Source organism: Phaseolus vulgaris, chromosome 1, assembly GCF_000499845.2.
Source record: "Phaseolus vulgaris cultivar G19833 chromosome 1, P. vulgaris v2.0, whole genome shotgun sequence".
Lineage (NCBI taxonomy): Eukaryota > Viridiplantae > Streptophyta > Magnoliopsida > Fabales > Fabaceae > Phaseolus > Phaseolus vulgaris.
In genome coordinates this window covers 44,462,368-44,482,209 of record NC_023759.2, presented here as the reverse complement: position 1 = coordinate 44,482,209, position 19,842 = coordinate 44,462,368, and the positions used below count along the sequence as shown (strand labels likewise).

Genomic DNA, 19,842 nt, shown 5'->3' with positions numbered 1-19,842 from the left:
ACAATTTTAATCATTAATTATAAATGTAAAATATAATTAATAATTTATGCTTACAAATACTTATTTATTATAGATCTCATTACAAAAAATAATAAATATTTATTCAAGAAAAGTTAAATCTAAAATACAAATAACAAAAATAAATGAAAAAAATAAATAAAGTGGTAGTGATAATAAGACTCTCGCCCTCTAGTATTGCGGTGTATTTTTTTAGAAAGATTACTCCCAACTTCTTTTTAAATTACACTTGTAACAATAAGTACATCAAATTGAACAAATTAAAATATAGACTAAGTGGGTAATTTAGCCTTTGTTTTGTGGTTTGTTTGTATTCAAAATATGGTTTTTACTTCTTCCATCCCCCATTTTTTAACCTATACCCCCACCACAACCATAGTTGTTTGCGCCATTACCACTCAAAAAGAAGAGAAACGCTGCACTTAAAAAGAAGAGGAAAAAATCTCATTCTAGAAATCTTTATTTTGAAAATCTTAGTTCTAGAAATCTTGTCTTGAAATGTTGCAGAATGTATTTCAAGACTTCATGAATTCCAAAAAAATATGTTCCAAAATAATTTCCAATTCGAATAATGCAGAAGTCACTTTAAAGAAATAAAAATAGTTATTTTTTAAATTGTTGGAATACAGGTTCAAGAATGGGAAGTAGAGAAAGTAAAAACTTCAAAATATTTATGCCCTAAAAGCGGTTATCTAAAGAATTTTTGCTCAAGACAAAACAATTTCAGTAACTTCCATAAAGTTGATTTAAAAGTAAGTATGGATGATTTTTTTAATAAGAACTTCTAAAAGAAAAAAAAAAGTACTCTCATAAATTAAAATTAGATTATTTTAAATTTAAAAATAAAAACTATGAAAAAATTAAAGTAACTTTTACACAAACTAATATTAACTTAGAAAAAAAAAAAAACTATCTTTTCTAGAAGTTCTCCGAAATAATTTTATCTACACATACCTATATTTTTATATGACTGATTTAGTCCCAAAAGACAAGAAACTGGGAGGGGGTGTTAAAACAAACTCCCAAGACCGGTACGATAAAGTCGCTTATCATTAAGTGATTATAGTTACAATGAGAATATTTTTTTAAAAAAAATTATGGATGAAAAAAAGTATGCACTTTCTTCATAAAATTACAAGATTACCTAACCCAACAATACTTGCTGCATCAAAGATGGGGTATGGCTTTGTGTCGAAAATAGGTATTCTGAATCCGAATTTGAACACAAATGTACAAATGTGCCTCTGCAACCCAAAAACGGACTAGTATTAGATCAATCACAGAGCTACAACATGCGCTATAACTTAAACAATCAACAACCATGAAGGCATTCAAGGACAAAAGTTAAATTAGATTGTATTACAACTACACTTCAACAAATGACTGGGAAAAATGCTCTAGTCATGGGTACCGTCCAAATAGAAGTAAACAACAGAAATTCAAGTGCTTTTAAACTCATTAAAATCCTCATAATCACTTAAAGCGTGTGCTCCATCCACCTTACTAAACCAAAGCACCAGCACCAATGGAGTGATGGTTTTATACAGTTGAAGTTTAGTTTAGTTATATCTTTATCCAACAACTGCATCTATTATTTTATATGAACCTTAGTAAAAAAATCATTAACAAACCCTCTCAAATGAAGAGGTTTATTTAACTATGAATCGTAGTAAATTATTTTTTGAATTGGATGAAACCTAAGTGACGTCTAACTCTTTGAAAAAGGAATTGCCAGGTTTGGCTTTGAAGAAGGAATTGTTGGAAGAGAAATTGGCGTCAAACTGTCGTCTAACCACAACCCTCCTCACAAGCCTATCTTGATAAACTTTTGATAAACTAAAAAAATCTCGATTGATGTTAATAAAAAAATCTTGATAAACTTTGATAAAAATATAATATAAATCGAGATCAACTAAAAATATTATCCATATTGATACTTTATCCAAACAAGAAAAATAAAATTCAATAAATTTGAATGATCTTATCTAAACAAAACAATTTGAAATGAGATAAGTTTAATGTGTTTAAAAGGTCTTAAAAATTGCGAAATTCCATATCCAAACACAAGGTTAGGGTCACTTGTCATTCTTTTACCTAGACATTTAAATTTGAATGATCTTATCTAAACAAAACAATTTGAAATGAGATAAGTTTAATGTGTTTAAAAGTCTTAAAAATTGCGAAATTCCATATCCAAACACAAGGTTAGGGTCACTTGTCATTCTTTTACCTAGACATTGAGTTATTTTCCCTTCCTCGAATGTTTCAACAACCTAAACATATGAAGGCCTTCAACACGTTCCATTCAAGAAGTATGAGCTAAGTTGTTCACGTTTGACATGGAAAATATTTGGACAATTAAGACAATGAATGGGCACTTAAGGTTAATTTGTCAAGCTTTCCATTGGTGAGGTAGAAGCAGTAATGAAAGGCTAGACATGCACGTTTGGGTGATCATGAGGAGTCATTCTAGTGAATTTATAAAGGACATGTTTTTTTTCGCAAAATCCTCGAATGGAGTCGGTAATTTGCATTCTATGAATATATGATGTTATAGAAAAAGTCATGATATGTTACTAAACTTCTATGATCATGTCCTATAAAGTTAAATCCTTCTCACCTCAATTCTTCTAATAAAAAGGCCAAATTCAAACACTAGGTTAAAATTGGTATTGAAATTCAAGTGTAACTTGAAGTCCCTCATAGTGCACAAACGTGCAAGTGGAGCAACAAATAAGTGAGAAAGACACAAACCAATTCACTTAAAGTTTTGAGTTATATGAGGTCAAGTACTCTTGTGTTGTTGTCTCTTGACTTATTATTGGTAGAGATTTTCCTGATGTTTATCCCCCTCGGATTGCCCAACAAGTAGTATTAGGGTCGATGTTTAGTGTTGATGACTAGCTCAGATGTGTACAATAGAATTCACCATGGATCACCTTTATATTGAAAGTCTACGTGAGAGGGGTCACTATTGAGTACTCATGGAAAAGAACACTTTTCTCCAAGGGAAGTCTACAGTGTGGAAGGAACTCACTTGATTGTTGCAGTTTCACATATTGTGTACAAATAGACAACGTGAACATATATATTAGAAAAACTCACAAAACTATTGCATTAAAATTTTGGATTGAAAAGACCTGACCCTCACTTTCTCCGTTCTCGTTCTACGAGTGAGTATCATCCTAACTACCCACAGCCTGTGTGCCATTAGATCAATTTTAGGCTACGTCCCTAGACATCCCATCTAAGGAAGTGTCCCTAAAGACCTCTAGATGTAGTTGCGAACTCTTGGAGGCATTTGAGATGTCCCTCCTTTGAACCTACACCTGAACTTTTTACATGCTGTGTCGAAGTAGACAAAGAGTAGCCCTATGTATTGGAAGTTGTTCTTGAACGTAGTCATACAACTCAAGAAGACTTGTATCAAAGAACTCATCCAAGCAGAATGAGTGCTAGGTCTCTTTTGGGCAAGGTAAGTTTTAGAGTCTGACTATGGTCGGGTGCTATCGTCAAGAGAGGTCCATAGCAACATGCACGCCATAAATGAGTTACTATAGGATTGGACAAAAAGGGCCATATTGTGAAAGCATTATGGAAGATGATGGATTGCATAAGAAAGCTTCCAATGCAGAAGAGACTCACACTTTAAGAAGAAATTGTCCGTGTTCAAGTGAGTTAAAGTCTCACATTGTGTAGAAATGAGAAAGTTAAGGTTCTTAGTTGGAATGTGACTTCATTTTCTCTTGTGTGGTTGGCTTGAGACCCATTGGCGAAGATCTCTTAGGTGTTTCTCCCCCTTGGATCCCCAACAAGTTGTATCAAATATAGTTAGTCCTAGTGACGAACTCACATAAGTACCATGAACTTGACAATAGGCAAATGGATCCAGCGTATGTCTTCCTGATAAGGGTTCAAAAGTGTGTCACGTTAAGATGAATGGTAGTGCAAATAGAGTCACCACTAAGTACTTATGATAAATAAGGTTTTCGTTCAAGGGAGAAACTTACAAGAAAAGGCTCACTTGGGGGGAGAGAGATTGTTGGTGTTCGACTGAGTTGGAGTCCCACTATATAGAAATGAGAAAATTGAACATCATATAAGTATGAAAGAGGATTTGGGTTAAAGTTGGATCAATTTCTCTTGTGTTAGCTCGTGACCCATTGCTGATGGTCTCCCCAGTATTTTCTCCCCCATAAATTTCCAACAAAGGGTCTTCGCATTTTTTACACTTATAGTCCAACTACCTCGCATGAGGTGGGTCAGCGACGCTATAGAAGTAGCAAATAATTCATGTATCACACCACCTAATAATTTTAGCTTTTAAGATAGTTGATTCATGACAAATATATCTGGAAGATAATGTCCCCACTCCACACTTGAAAATTAATAATATATGCTTCACCGCAAAAACACAAAATATAGAAAAAATACTACGTCCAAGCAAAATTTTAAGGAATTTGGTACGCACCTGGGACTATTGAAACAGTGTATTCCTGATAGACATCAAACTAACAAAATCCTGTAGTATGTGCATGAATAACAACTATCGTTCCAACCATTCAAATGGGTAATGACATGTTTGGACGACCAGGTTGAGGTATAGGGGGTTTGATCAATCCTTTCAAAGAATCCATAATACTTGAAAAAGAAGGGCGTTTCCAGGGTTCACTGCAGTAAACCAAGCATATCAATAAAATTCAAGCAGAATAATGAAGCAGACTACAAATGAAAGATGTATCTGCAACTCACTTGGCCCAGCAAGCCTCAATTATTGATGCTAATTGAGGATTTAAATCTCGTGGTATTTCAAGTCTTTTTGCCTTAAAGCCAACAGCTGCCACAACCTACAAAACATCACAGATTTGTGAAGACTACGTAATACTAAAGGCTCTCCATCAAACACATTACTAAAAGCCTCAGTCCAAAAGTAAAAAAAAAAGATAGAAAGAAATATTGATGCAAATTTCAGTCTCAGTAGAATAATATGTTGATAACAGGCAACCATGAAACAGAATAACACTCCATAAACCACACTTATCGTTTGACCAGTGTGATACATGCTTCAACCAATATATATTTCTTGCAATTATTTTCAGATTTATGTTACCAATACCATTATATTATTTTTATGTTCTACACTTACAGTCAACAGATCTTAAAGACACGTCCATAAAAATCAAAGCAACATAATCATAATATAAAATCTAACCATAAGCACAGTGAAATATATCAGTTAAATGACAAACCTGTGGTGGATTCAAATTACTCCAAGGCTGTTGCAATGTTGCGAGCTCCCACAAGATGACACCAAAGCTGTAAACATCTGACTTCTCATTGGATGGCTCGTCACGAAGAACTTCTGGAGCCATCCACTCAGGCTAATGGAGAAAAGGGTGTTCAACTTAATGTGCAATAATAGAAAAGACCTCAGAAAAATATGATAAAAAAAGCAGATACACATGTTTTGAAAGAAAACTTACTGTCCCAGCAGCTGACTTGGATGAGAGAAATGTGTTTGCCTTTAGTCGGGAAAGCCCAAAATCACTAACCTAAAGGGACGATACAAGTAAATAAGGAACTGTGAAAATTCAAAATTACTCCAATAATGCACATAATGCCAAAGCAAACAGACCAACAACATTCACCCCCCAGAAAATAAATTTTGCACTGAATATATAGTATATGTATTAAATTGATTTTTGTCAATATGTGAAATTTGAATCAAATGAAGCCCAGCTAATTGGCAGAATGAAAACTTATATCAACAATGTGTAGACCAAGTTTTGCTGTAATACTTCTTTCATTGGTTCACGAAAAGTTCAAAAGAGATGGTGGCTAAACAGTGTCATTAAGCACGGACTATATTAGTGCTTTAACGCTAGCATACACAAAGTACGGACTATATTAGTGCTTTAATGCTGCACACACAAAGTGATTTGAAATTTGGTGATTCAATATAGCCTTCAAATTGTAGAAGGGAATTTGTGAGTGCCGGAGAAGTGGAACCATACTAATAAAGGTGACTAATGAATTAAACGAAACTCTCCAAAAAATTTCAGACACAAGAAAATTTTCTTCTTGCCTTCACTGTATATTTCTTGTCAACAAGAAGGTTTGGAGATTTCAGATCTCTATGAACAATGGGAGGATTTCGTTTATGAAGATAATTCATCCCCTTAGCCTGCACAGGAAAACGAAAAATACTTAACCAATGGATACAAGGGTTACATATTAGTTCAAAAAATAAATAGAACCAAAAACAATAGTGTTTATCTTCAGAAAGTTTACCACATCATAAGCCATACTAATCCTGCGTCTCTCATCCAACATTTCTGTGGCACCAGGTTTATGCAACAGCCTATACAAGCTACCCCTGCATTGAGGTCAATCAAATCTTTCAGGTCTCAAGTGTAACATAGGTTGTAAACACGAAAAGAGATCTCTCTTGGGAAGAGTAAAGGAACTGTTAGATGAGATATTGCAAAACCTGGACAAGTATTCTGTGACAATTGATAAATTGGGAGGCTTAGTGACTGCACCCATAAGCAAAACAATGTTTGGATGCCGTAAGTTTTTCATTATTGCAACCTAGCAAAACGAGTGAAAATATAGCTCAAATCAGTAGCAAGCTTACAATTAATGTTTTTCAGCACAAAACAAGACAAGAATACTGGGCCTACCTCCCTCAAGAATTCCTGGAAGCGTTCACCTGCAAAGTCTTGTTCCATCAGAATTTTCACAGCAACCTCCTGCAGTGCTTATCATTTTGACATATGTACATGCAACAAACTAAAATAATATGCAACAACCAAGTAGAGAGATGGAAAATAATATCAAACAAATTTAAATATTAAGCTCACTTTGGCTTCAAACTTTAATGAAGCATGTATACACCTCCCAAATTGAAAAAAAAATGCATTGTAAATCATAAAACTAATAAAGTAGAACTTTTATTTTATTTTTTGAAAAGAGTTCAAAGGTGAAGGACAGAAGCCTTCCAGTTGAAAAGCAGAAAAGAGCATTAATAAAATATGCCATCTTCCGTAATGCTTCATCTATTTACTGAAAATGAAATAGTAAATGAACGAAACCTTTAGTGTTGATAAGTTAACTGCACCCATAAATAAAACAATGTTTAAAATAAGCCTGTGCCTGGTGATTTTTAAGGTACAGCTCAATATGAAAATCTATGCAAAAAATGTTGGGTTCTAGTCAAAAGGAGATTGGCAATTGCGAGGCCAATCAGCAACAAAGTACAAAAAACCAACAGGTATGAGTTCAGTTGATCAGGCACAGCAACCTTTGAACAATAAGAAGACTTATTTTAACACTACAAGTATTGGTTATGACAAGATCAAGATGCAATCATTTGATCCAGCAAGAAGAAAGCATGATATTTTCAAAAACTGTACTAAATATTTTATCATACGAAAAAAAACTTTCCCAGATATTGAACAGAGACCACTTTTAGAATTTGACTATAGTACACATATAGAGAGAGGTCATATTTACATATTAATATACTAATTACACATGATTTAGTTGAAATTGCAAGATACAATGACAGATGCTGAAAAACAACTAATATAAGCAACCCATGAAAATATCAGTAATCCCGAGTTAATCTTATTTTATACAGCATTTATGAAAGAAATAGAGAGAGAGGCTTACCGAGCCATTCCACTCAGCTTGATGTACAGTTCCAAAAGAACCTGAAAATATAACAGACCAAATTTAGTTAGTGACTATTTATACCAATTGCAATTCAAGCCATAGTAAGCATGTAAAGCTAGTAATTCATTAAATACTGTGTACTTAACACAGGCTCAATTTTTATTGGTTAACTTTAGAGCATTTTGTAGGATCACTGGAAAATTTTGAGGTGATGTGATAATTTCTGCTGCACTATGGTGTATTTTGATTTGGGAAACAATGCTCATATTTTCTTAGATATATTGTTATCTGATAGTAACTGGTATTAATACTGAAAATAGGATAGTGCTCAAGGAGGAGATATCTTTTATAAGAGAAAAATACTACTCAATTAACAGCAACACATACTGGACAGATATGTAGAAAATGCAAATAAAAGATAACAAACTGAGCCAATATAGCTTTCCCTGGACGATGCCACCAGTCACTCCCTCAATTCTGTTATAATTTTTCCATTCTTCACTAATATCCCCCTCCCCCAATGGATTTGAATCATCTTGTCTATCTGAGGAGAATTCATGGAGATGGATTTTATTTCTGTGACTCAATAGTGCTATCCAATTTTCAGATCCCATTAAATGGTCGAAGGGCATCCTGACCTAAGAAAAGAGGGTAGGCCGCCTAAAGAATTCCAGTGTGCTCTAATTTTCACAATTTCCATTATTGCTGGAGAGGGTAATCCAATTTTCGTGGTTTCCCCAGTATATGCACCAAAAGGGGGCAAGAAAGAAGATAAGGTTCTGATAGAAAGACTCGGGAGAAGGTTCACCATGACTTGATTATAACCCATTAATTATGTTTTTCTTCTTTTCTCTCATTCTCTCAAGCAGGACTATACATCCTGGTATTTATGAACAGAACAGGATCCAAAATCCTTGCTTCTCTCCAATACCTTGTTGTCATATGTACATTTTATTACACTGTTCTACCAATGTCTCCTCCTTACTCATAGCAGCATTCCTACTTCTCTCATGAACAATTATAATTTTCCATGGTCAACACCTCTAAGTCCATTTTCCCTTTTTCTTCCCTTATACATATGTTAGAGGTCCATAGTTATCCTCCTGCAATTATGTGAAAGTATAGTTGAAATGACTTCTTTGGTTCTCTGAACCATGACCTTTGTTACAGAACCTGCCTTAGATAAGAGGGATTGGAGTGTTTTATTGCATTAATTAGTTTACTGTTTCTTATTTTCCTCTTTTCACTGCTAAGGTGAGGACACTCCCTCGTCCCCTCCCCCTCTAATACACAAGTCAAAGAACAATCGTTATTATCCTACTGCTGTTATGCGTTGAGATACTTGAAAGGACTCAAATGACTTTTAGTTGACACACTGAACCGTGACTTCTTTTGACAGATGCTCTCCCAGTCAGATATGCAGAGGGATTGAAGAGCTTTATTGCATTGTTAAGCATACTTTTTGTTTTTTCTTCTTTTCTATTTTCATTGACTTTACCACTACCTTATATTACTTTTTTTTACCTTGATTATGCTCCCTCTCTCAACATTTCTCTTCTAAACACCAACCCCATCCCATATGAATCAACCAAAAAAGAGCAAGACTTTAAATAATATGCAAGTTATAGAAGAGCATACATACCTGATCCTATTCTCCCTTTCAAAACAAGATCAGTCCATGGAATGTCCAGATCCTCCATATCTAGGGAAAAGTCTCTAGATGGTTTGCTAGAAATCAGTAATCTGGTCTGTGCATCTCTATGACCAGGACGGTTATGCTTTAAAGGCAATGAATCCTTGCTTGGCAATGACGGCTCTACAACATTCTGTGGAGGGTTACCTGATTTAAATGTTTCGGAGCCTCGATTATGTGCACTTGGACGATAAGCTTGTGGTTGTGGAGGAACAAGAGAACTTCTGTTGTTATCATTTGGAATTGGCCCAGGGTTCCTGTCCCTGTACTGCCTTTCATACTGTTCTGGAAAGGAGAATCCAAAATCTAAATCAATAACAGCCACCAGCAACTCAGGCTAAGGGGAATGAAGATGATGAAGCAGAGCTATAAATATTTTACTTTCTTCCTCTTAAGCCTTGTAGTAAATACATGTACAGAATAGTGTAGGTTTTCTTTTCAACTTTGTATCATGAGCTGAGTAGAATAGATTTCATTTGAACTTCAAGAGAGGAGATAGATCATAAACCCCAAATCTTAAGAGAGAGAGAGAGAGAGAGAGAGGCCTCTTCTATGAAACCCTAACTTGTCATGCAGGGTAGGGTTAGTAGAATATTCCTTGGGTAACAGGGTAGGGTTTACAAACAAAATAACTTTATTTCTTAAGGAAAATAAATTCGTTTTGTGTCCTCTTACACCTCAGCAGGTAAGAGAGGATGAGTTAAAATTGAAAGAAGAAATAGATCAGGAGAAAACAGAAAAAAAAAAAGTATAAAAGGAGATGGGTGCAAGATAGAGTCTTCCAAATTCCTCTGCATACTCTTACATCTCATGAAAAGCCATATGTTTTGTCAACTTTAGTGACCCAATCTGTGAGTGTGCCAAAAGGCTACAAATGTAACAAGCATGGTGCATATAATTTATATGCTCGAGCTTCAAGGGAGTGTTGAGAATCGGAATAATATATTTTGTTTATTATTGTAGACATATAACCTTAATTTTAGAGGAAATAAAATATCCTTTATCCATGCATAATAAATGTAACGAGTCTATATAAACTCATATTCTCTTGTGTATTTAGACACACAATATTCAGTCCAATGTCATTATGTCCCAAACTTTAACAATCATAAAGTTTAGGAGAAATTGGGCACCTCCCTTGAGATAATGCTAAATGACACACACAACCCTTTTAATTTTTAAAATAGAAACACATATCCCTCGTGTTTTTAATAAAATAACATTCACACCTATTTTAGTTTCTTAATAGGTACTCACCTCCCTTGTGTTTTCAATAAATGGTATGCTTCTCTCCTATGTTTTTAATAAAGAGAAACTCAACTCTCTTATCTATTTAAAAATAACATTTTAAATAAAAATTAAAAACTAAAATTCTAAAATATTAAAGTTAAAGAACGTTTTATTAACAAAGAATTGAATGACTTGATTATAGGAAAATTACACTCATCTTTCTTAAAATCTTCTAAAACGATGTTAACATGTTATGGGAACTATTCATGTAGTAGGGAACTCATGTTCGATCCACATTATGTGAAGAATTCGTCAAGTCAGCAATAGTCCCAGTATCTCAAGCGATATTAGTATCTGGCCAAATAGACTAGAGGAAACCCATTGTAGGACCAAAAAACGACATCACATTGTAATTTAAAAATATATATTCATCTTCCTTATATTATTAACATAGTAGCACTAGTAGTAGTCCTTATTTTAGTTATATTTATGTTTGTATTAAAATAATTTGTAAACATAAGAATAAGTTAATAAATTTAACCACATATTTTATATCTATTTATTTATTTTTATATTAAAATAATGTTTTCTCAAAAATATAATATAATTTTTTATATTTGTAAACTTTTATAAGATGATTTATAATTTAGTGGAAATATAATTTATGATATTTTTAATATATAACGATTAAACCATTCAAAAAAATTGTTTATTAAAAATTATTTAATTTTCATATTTTAAAACTTTAATTTTTAATTTTCATAGTTTTTATATTTAAATTTTAACCAATATGATGTTTTTAAATAAAATAAGGAAGATGAATGTCACTTATTAAAAATAAAAGGGAGTGGATATTTATTTAAAAACTAGAGGGAATGTGAGTGTCATTTGATTAAAAACATAAGAAAGGTGAGAGTCTATTTTAAAACTAGAGGGAGTGAATGTCATTTAACATAATCTGAAGTAAGTGTAATTTCCCCTAAATTTAAAGTAGTGCAAGGTGAGAGTCTATTTTAAAACTGAGGGAGTGAATGTCATTTAACATAATCTGAAGTAAGTGTAATTTCCCCTAAATTTAAAGTAGTGCAAGGTGAGAGTCTATTTTAAAACTAGAGGAAATGAATGTCATTTAACATAATCTGAAGTAAGTGTAATTTCCCCTAAATTTAAAGTAGTGCAATACAGCACTATATTTAGAGCATCATACATTGAATAGGAAACATGAATATCACCTGCAACACCACTATCGAAGACAAGCTCAGTAGACACACAATCCGAGAAATATTGTTTGGCCAGTGACCTGAAATCAATGGTAGGTTCAGCTGGTTTGAGTCTTGGAAAGTGCAAGGGTGAACAAAATGAGATGGAGGATGGACCATTCAGTAAGGAATCAGGCTCACATAAGCAACCCGGCTTTCCAATTAGATCAACCATGTATTCCCTGTAATTATATGGTTTTAAACAGGAGTCAGTTCCCAAAATGTTAACTGAAAGGTTATAACACATTAGTAATTTTTCACTTCATCATTCTACGATCACATGGCATTGCTCATGGAAAACATCAATTTAAATTGTAGTTGTACTTGTTAACAGAATAGCTGATGTGCTAAGCACCAAAACATATACCTGTCAGGGCCAAATCGAACAAGACATGATGAGGCATCTTCTCTTGAACAATATTTACAGCCCTTTGCAATTCGACACGGTAAATCAATGGTGTCAGCTAGCACCTGAAGATTTAGCATGCATAAGGCATGTTAGTGCAAAAGCAACACAAAAACCATCACGTTTATTAAACCATTGAAACCCCCCCACCCCATCCCCACCAAGAAAAAAATAAAAAATAATAATGTAGTCAAAATACATAATCACAGCCTTGGCCATCACATAGAATTAAAGGTATTACTTTGAATAATACAGCACGATGCCTGCAAAGTCCAGTAGATAGGCTGCCAATAGGAACAACGACAGATCCTAAGCGATCTCTTAGATTATTAATGCACTCCCTCCATATGGGAAAAAGATTGTCTTCCCATACAGAAGCTGAACCCCTTATTACAACAATAAAACACGGTTAGACTGGTGCAAGCTAAATAGTTCATAGCTAACAATGTCAAGGAGACTCACCCCATACAATCGAATACAAGCTTTGCAAGCTGTTCTACAACATATGTTGTTGATATGCTACGACAAAAAATGTCATGTACCTTGTTCTGCAATTCTTTTAAGATAGGATCAGAAAGTCTGTCCACCAAAATTACTTCAAGTGAAGATTTGGAAGAAGGATCTATAGATTTTAGTGTCTCTATTGAAGGAATTCGGCCACTTTCCTGCAGATCAGTGCACAAAGTCCATACATACGGATCCATTCCATGAATTAGATAAAATCCATCAGGAATTTTGTCGAAGTATAATAGGCAGCCATTCACCTGGTGCATGTTATTAACAAAACAACATATCAATTCCTCCGTGAATTTTGAGTAAAGTTAGAGCAAGTTAATTTTAAAATGAAAGGCAAAGAATATAATAAAAGAGATGAAGGTTTTTCCCTTGTTAACTTAAAGTCACACATCAACTTAACAACCACATTTCACTTATTCCCTAAAAAAATTATAATTATATCCCTCCATTAGGACAAAGAACATTCTGTCACCCACCCACACAATAACGCCAAAATATTACACACTTCATTTCAAGATTTAACCAACTCCTTAAAACAGTAAATTTAAGTATAAGATTCAAGATTTAACCAACTCCTTAAAACAGTAAATTTAAGTATAAGAATTCAGAACAGGAAAAACAAAAAGGATAATACGCCCATCGGGCAAAACCACAGAAAATTAATACAAGTTGATGGTGAAATGTCACCATTAAAGTAGCTAGTTTTCTGTTGCCAATGGGAAAAACGGGAATAGTCGGTAACAAACATACTATGTCATCCCCAATAATGGGGAAACATTCATCAGATATTTTCATGATTTGCTACAACTTTTAAAACAGTCAAAATTCCAATAAATGGGTGTTAAAAAATACAGAAAATGGGAAAAGTGTTTCTTTCTGTAATACAAGTTTCAAAAAGCACCATACATGAAAATAATAACAGGACCTTCAGGACACGTTCCCAGACCCAGCGTCATGATTTAAAACAGGATTGGTGCAAATTAAGGCAAAATGCCACAATTCAAGGAGGCAGTTTTTCTACTGTCAGATGAGAGTAGTTGATATTTTTTCTAACAAACATTCAAAGTAAAAGGCCTGATATCCTTGTTTATCCTGGCAGGACTTGCACATTGCAATTCATGATCCAACTCCACCCTTTGCAACTAATGAACACAGCTCAAATAGGGTTTTTTACTTAAGCACTCCCCAATCTTATCCAGTCAAGTCAAATACCAAGAAACACTAGTTCATGAGCTTAAAATTCTCCACAAAATTTTCCATTTAAAAAAAAAACATAATCCTATGAATACAGCCTAGAAAACCAAACAATCCCATACAGACTCAATTATACACATGCATACTGTGATGTAAACCATAGAACAGCAGCAGCTTCACTTCAAGAATAAAAAAATGAGAAGACAAAACAAGTTTAAGAATCTATCATAAGCTAAAATCAACTTGATTTTTATTCCACTTCACCAAAAAAAAATTGAGGAGCAAAAGTTTATTTTAATTTACTTAAGAAATTCAATTTATTATACCTCTCTAATTTATACCAATAAGAATGCTTTCGGAATAACTTAATTTCGGAATAAAAATTCATGCTTCACGAGAACCAGAACCATGTTGTGACAAAGTCCATCATTGACGGATTGTTGTGTTTTTTCATTGGTGGTTACTCGTTGACTAAATATAGCTCAGATAAGACATTAACCTAAAGCTCTCCTGCTCACAAGTTCCAAATTCACAATTATCATCCAAACTTGACAACCAATCACAATAGGAATAGCAGTTAGCATAACAAACAATCAACATACCCAAAACCTATGGGACACTGTCTCTGCCGAACACGTTGCCCTTGAAGAGGATGATTCATGGGGCACTGTATCCAGAAAATTGGGATCATCAGCACAAGTAGCCTCAGAGGAAAGTCGAAGAGCCAATGCCAGCTGTAACTGATAACTCTCCTCAGTCTGCTGAGCCCAGCTCTTGCTGTAGGACCCGCCGCTCTTGCCATAGGATCCGCCGCTCATCGCCGCCCCAGCGTCTGGAATCCTGCCTCTGACCTCACCAAATTTGAATTCGTCAGTCTCCTCGGGGGCCATAGTGGACATAGTGGGAGCGTAAAACTCGCCGGAGAGTGAGCTTTCACCGAAACTGCTCCCACTCGACTGTCGCTGCATCCCGAAAGAGGAGTACAAATTCCCGATCCTGTTCCCCTGTCTGTGATCGACGACGGAGTCCCAATCGGATACTCTCTCCAACTTGCTTCTGTTGTTTTTACCGTCTCCGGAAGGAGATTCGAACAACGGATTGTCCTCTGGCGTTTGGTTGAGGAGAGAGTAGTTGCTGGATCTTCTGGCAGACATTTCCATGGAGACTGTGTGGCGGGCTCACAGAACCCTAAAACCCGCCATTGTACATTCGTTCCCTTTCAATTGGTTCCTTCTCTCCTTCGTAATAGTCCTAACGATCTTTTTGTTTATTTTAGCGGTTTGGTAACCTTTTGGAAGTATGGTGTGGCGCAATGATTTTTGGTTCACACGTTGGATCAGAAGGTCCCGCACCACTCCTCGCCGGTATGGACCGTTTTATTTTAGGTTTGACTTTAAAATTTTAGTAGTAGACAGAGCTTTCCAATCTTTCTCAGAGTCATTATATATATATATATATACACACACACGGATGAACCGAACACTTCACTAGTAATTACCGTAGCCGATTCTGTCTAATAGATAAACTAATATAATTTCATTTGTATGTCCGATTCTACATATATTATTTTTATACTTTTCAATTATTATGAAACTTATTTGTATGACACTTGGTACTATGAACTTAGATACAACTTACAAGAGTTGTTACTTACTATTAGATTTATAAATATTTCTAATTTATTACTGTTTTTTTAATTCTTAATAAAGTAATATTAAATTTTAATATTAATTTACTTGCATGATAGTTATTTTCTAGTGATTAAAGAAATTATTGAAAAAATAAATAAATATCATATTTTTTATTATTCTTAATATAAGTGAAAAATATTAAACAATGTACATATTCGTACAAAAGATAATGTATATTATGGAAAGTTGTAATAAAGAGTATTTTAATAAAAAAGTAATTAGTTAATAATACTAAGTATTTTATTATTGATTCGTGTGAAATTAATTTGTTAGTTATAGTTGAGTTAGAACTAATGTTTGTTCAACGTGTGAATGAATAAATAATATTGTCTTAATAATAAATATAATTAGTACTTAAATGATATATTTCATACTTTAAATTAAATATAAAATTTATTTCTTAGAATTTATATGTAATTATTAATGTACATATATATATGAAAATTTGTTTGTTTAATAAGATTCTCGTATAAATATACATTTCTTTTCTTTTTAAAGGAGAACAATCCTTATAGATATGAAAAATAATCTTAATTTGACCAAAATGTGTAAATCGTAATTAATGAATTTTTTTTTGTCAATTTTAAATATTAATTTATAATAAATATGTTTTTAGTTCATTGATAGCTGTCGTTTTGCTGTCAAATTAATATGATTCTAGCGTAGATTTGTCTAACACTAGAGAGATGATAGTATAATTGTGGACAAATGTCCCAAGTCGTTGATTAGGGTTTAAAATCTATCTGCAAGCAATAAAAGTTAGCAATAACAATAAAGATGAAAAGGGGGTTTGAGATAGTTGTGCAAAAAATATAAAAGAAATTAAAATAGCAAATAAAAAGCGGTTGATCCCAAGTTCTTCCACCATTGAATTCTTCACAGGTTCTCTAAAGATTAATCTTTTCTCAATCCTCCAATAGAGCTAAACCAGATTGAACATGATCTAATTCAACTAAAACTCACCAGTAAAGCATGCGTCTACTAGTTTAATCAATACCCACTTTGTTCCATGCGTATACTCCATGGGAATGCTTACCTCCTCTCCCTTGAATCATGCGCCCAAGAAATTAATTAGAACAATGCGAACTAACTAAGAAACCAAAGTTTAAGATAAGGAATACTCTCAATCATGCGTTCAAGTACAACCTCTCACAAAAACAAGTTTTCCAGGAGATTAGACAATAAAAACAACTGCTATAGAGAATTAAAAATCGAAACTTTTATTGGAACAAAACCTCAGAACTCAATGGGGAATTACAAAAGAATCAACCAAAAAGGTTTAGCCTTCCATGCGGAGGCAAAACAAAAGAATTACTAAGAAGAAAATAAACTAAGAAAACCCTATGAAGCTCCTCTCTTCTCTCCTTGATGCTTGTGTCCTTTTATAGGCTTTTCTGCTCCAAGGATCTTGGGAAAATATTGCAGTTTAGATTTTGTAAACAATTTTCACTTTCCATAATTCTTTTTATTTTGCAGAAGATTTGCTTCCAATTCTGTTTTTGGAATCTTGTAGCTTTTATTTTCTCTTTCTTTTCCTCAGAATTTGTTTTCTGTTTTGATTCAAAGAAGCAACTTGGACTTTTGCATGTTTGGCCCATTCACAAAGGTAGATGCTTCAGATAATTTACTCTAAAAACACAAAATTAACAATAATAATAGTTAAGGCCAAAATAAACCCAATTATATGGATATTAATTAAAACAATGGATTTATTTATTATTATAGTCCAATAATCTATGATTAAGGCTATTGTGTGTGAATAAATATATGCTCATCATTCATATACTATAATACGAAGTTGGTTTATGTGTTTGATCTAAACTTTAAATCATTCAGGTGTATGTAGTATGAAAAATAAATAGAATGTGTCATTATGTATGTGAAATTGATTCAATCTGAGGTTATACTTCATCAACACATTAGAAGTAGTTATAATGGGCATCAATCTACAATCAAAACAAACACAACATTTGAAAAAAATTAAAAATCTTTTAAAAGAACTAACAATCATTTCACATACAGGATAATTCGTTCCAATCATTTTCATACTACAAGGACCTAAATGGTTTAAAATTTGGATCAGGGATAAAAACAAATTTCGTGTTATAATACAGGGACCAAAAACATATTTAACCGATATCAATTATTACTCTAGTTAGTTTGATCAGGATGTGAGTCATACAAAGGTTTTTTCTTACAATATGACTTCCTTTTTAGCTTAATATGACTTCCTTTTTAGAGATAAAATATTTGTGTTCTCATAAAATTCTTTAAGATAATTATTTGTCATAAAAAAAAATTAATGAGGGATATTTAATAGGACATTTTGAAACTTAAAAAAAAAATTGTTGTAAGGAAACATTATTTTGTCACATATGAAGAGATGTTTAAAGGTTTTATAAAAAAAAAAAAACACTACATATAAGAAGACCAAATTTAGAGCTTTGTATGGCAACTTGTATGTCTTCCTAGTATATGACATGTTCATTGGTTTAATATTTGTATTCATTATGTGTTTGGTTTGTAAAAGTAAACAAGTGATCATTATTCTATCCCTGTGACAGATGACAATTTTTCTAAATTGACTCATTTTATACTATGCCGTGAATTAGTTGATATTTGTTTTATTATTAATTTATTTAATGAAAAATGTAAAATTGTATGGACTTCTCGTAAGTATGGTATTTTATAAAGATGCAACGTGTGGTTTCTATAAATATGATGAAGTGAGGAGATTTTATTTATCGTGTAGGTTTAAATTATAACAAAGTCATGCACTTCATGACTCTTTCATCTCATATCTCATCTCATATATAATCTCTTCTCATATCTCATCTCATATATCATCTCATATATCATCTCGTATCTCATCTCATATCTCACCTAATTTCTCATCTTATATCTCATCTCATATCTCGTCTCATATCTCATCTCACATATCATCTCATATCTCATCTCACATGTCATCTCATATCTCACCTCTTTTCTCATTTCATATATAATCTCATATATAATCTCATATCTCATCTCATATCAAATCTTACTTCTCATCTCACATATCATCTCATATCTCACCTCATTTCTCACCTCATTTCTCATCACATGTCTCATCTCATACCTCATCTCATATCTCATCTCACATATCATCTCCTCTCATATATAATCTCATCTCATATATCGTCTCATATCTCATCTAATATCTCATCTCATATATCATCTCATCTCATATTTTATCTCATGTCTCGTCTCACTTCTCATCTCACATATCATCTTGTGTCTCGTCTATTATATCATCTCATATCTCACCTCATTTCTCATCTCATATCTAATCTCATATCTCATCTCATATATCATCTCATAATTTAAAATTCAATTTTATTTTATAAGCTTTTTTGAGAAATTTGTCTAAACAAGTTTATACTCAGAACCACGATCATATTTGACACCATTTACCAACTGATTGAAATATTTAATTAATATTCCTAGGATACTATTTATTATACGAATTTAAATTTTATTTAATTTTATAAAATAAATTATAAAATAAGGTTTATCCTTATCCCATTCATGTGATGTCCAGAAGTAAGTTTTGGTTGATATAATTATTACTGTCTTAAAAGAAAATCTGACAATAGAGTGGAATTCAAATGTCTCGTTCCTTGTTCCTGCAATTAACTATCACAGGTTTCAATCCCTAGTTTTCTTAAAACCTGTGATGATGATAGTGAAGGAGAGCGAGGTGGTTGGATAGCATGGTCGGTGGTGGTCCTTGCATGTGTAGAAAATGTCAAAACCCTAATAAATTCAGCCAAATCAATTTACGTGGCTTGCATGCACTCAACCTCACTGTATTTTATTTAATGCGTATCGACATTTGAACCCCTGTGAGTCTATCTAGACATGACTTTTATTATTCAAAATCTTTTATCACCAACAATATTTTGTGTCATACCATTTTATTTTTTCTAAAAAATAAATGTGTAAAATAACATAGATTAAAATATATATTATAGACAAAAAAAATATTTTTTTCCAATAATTAAATATGCAAATAAAAATTTACCAGAAAACACATTCTTCCAATTGTTTACCATGCAAATGTCAGAGTTGATTCTTGGGAGGTTAAATTTTAACCTATTCTTATTCACTAGTGATAAT

The 19,842-nt window shown here is 33.0% G+C and overlaps 1 protein-coding gene across 3 annotated transcripts; it reads right to left on the bottom strand.

Annotated features, from left to right (window-relative positions):
* Positions 1–1,050: 1,050 nt before the first annotated feature.
* On the bottom strand, positions 1,051–15,424 carry LOC137814537 (serine/threonine-protein kinase CTR1-like). Of its 3 annotated transcripts, none has more exons than XM_068617332.1 (17): positions 14,596–15,421; positions 12,746–13,047; positions 12,525–12,669; positions 12,245–12,348; positions 11,851–12,059; positions 9,338–9,673; positions 7,693–7,733; positions 6,702–6,770; positions 6,509–6,609; positions 6,310–6,394; positions 6,104–6,202; positions 5,502–5,570; positions 5,268–5,399; positions 4,771–4,865; positions 4,490–4,689; positions 4,029–4,087; positions 1,051–1,262 (listed from the first exon to the last, which is right to left on the bottom strand). In XM_068617332.1, exons 1-15 carry the CDS (start codon positions 15,151–15,153, stop codon positions 4,581–4,583), a joined length of 2,454 nt encoding a protein of 817 aa, XP_068473433.1. In that variant the 5' UTR covers positions 15,154–15,421; the 3' UTR covers positions 1,051–1,262; positions 4,029–4,087; positions 4,490–4,580. The 3 variants fall into 3 exon arrangements, with proteins under 3 accessions (XP_068473433.1, XP_068473431.1, XP_068473432.1); XM_068617331.1 differs by lacking the exon at positions 1,051–1,262 and adding an exon at positions 3,856–3,921; XM_068617330.1 differs by lacking the exon at positions 4,029–4,087 and having other exon boundaries at positions 14,596–15,424.
* Positions 15,425–19,842: the final 4,418 nt, after the last annotated feature.

Coding starts and splice junctions, on each gene's coding strand:
- LOC137814537 (XM_068617330.1), bottom strand. CDS start 15,153: ATGGAAATGTCTGCCAGAAGATCCAGCAACTACTCTCTCCTCAACCAA. Junction 13,048..14,595: donor CAGTGTCCCATAGGTTTTGG/GTATGTTGATTG, acceptor AACATGCACCAG/GTGAATGGCTGCCTATTATA. Junction 6,610..6,701: donor TCCAGGAATTCTTGAGGGAG/GTAGGCCCAGTA, acceptor TCGTTTTGCTAG/GTTGCAATAATGAAAAACTT.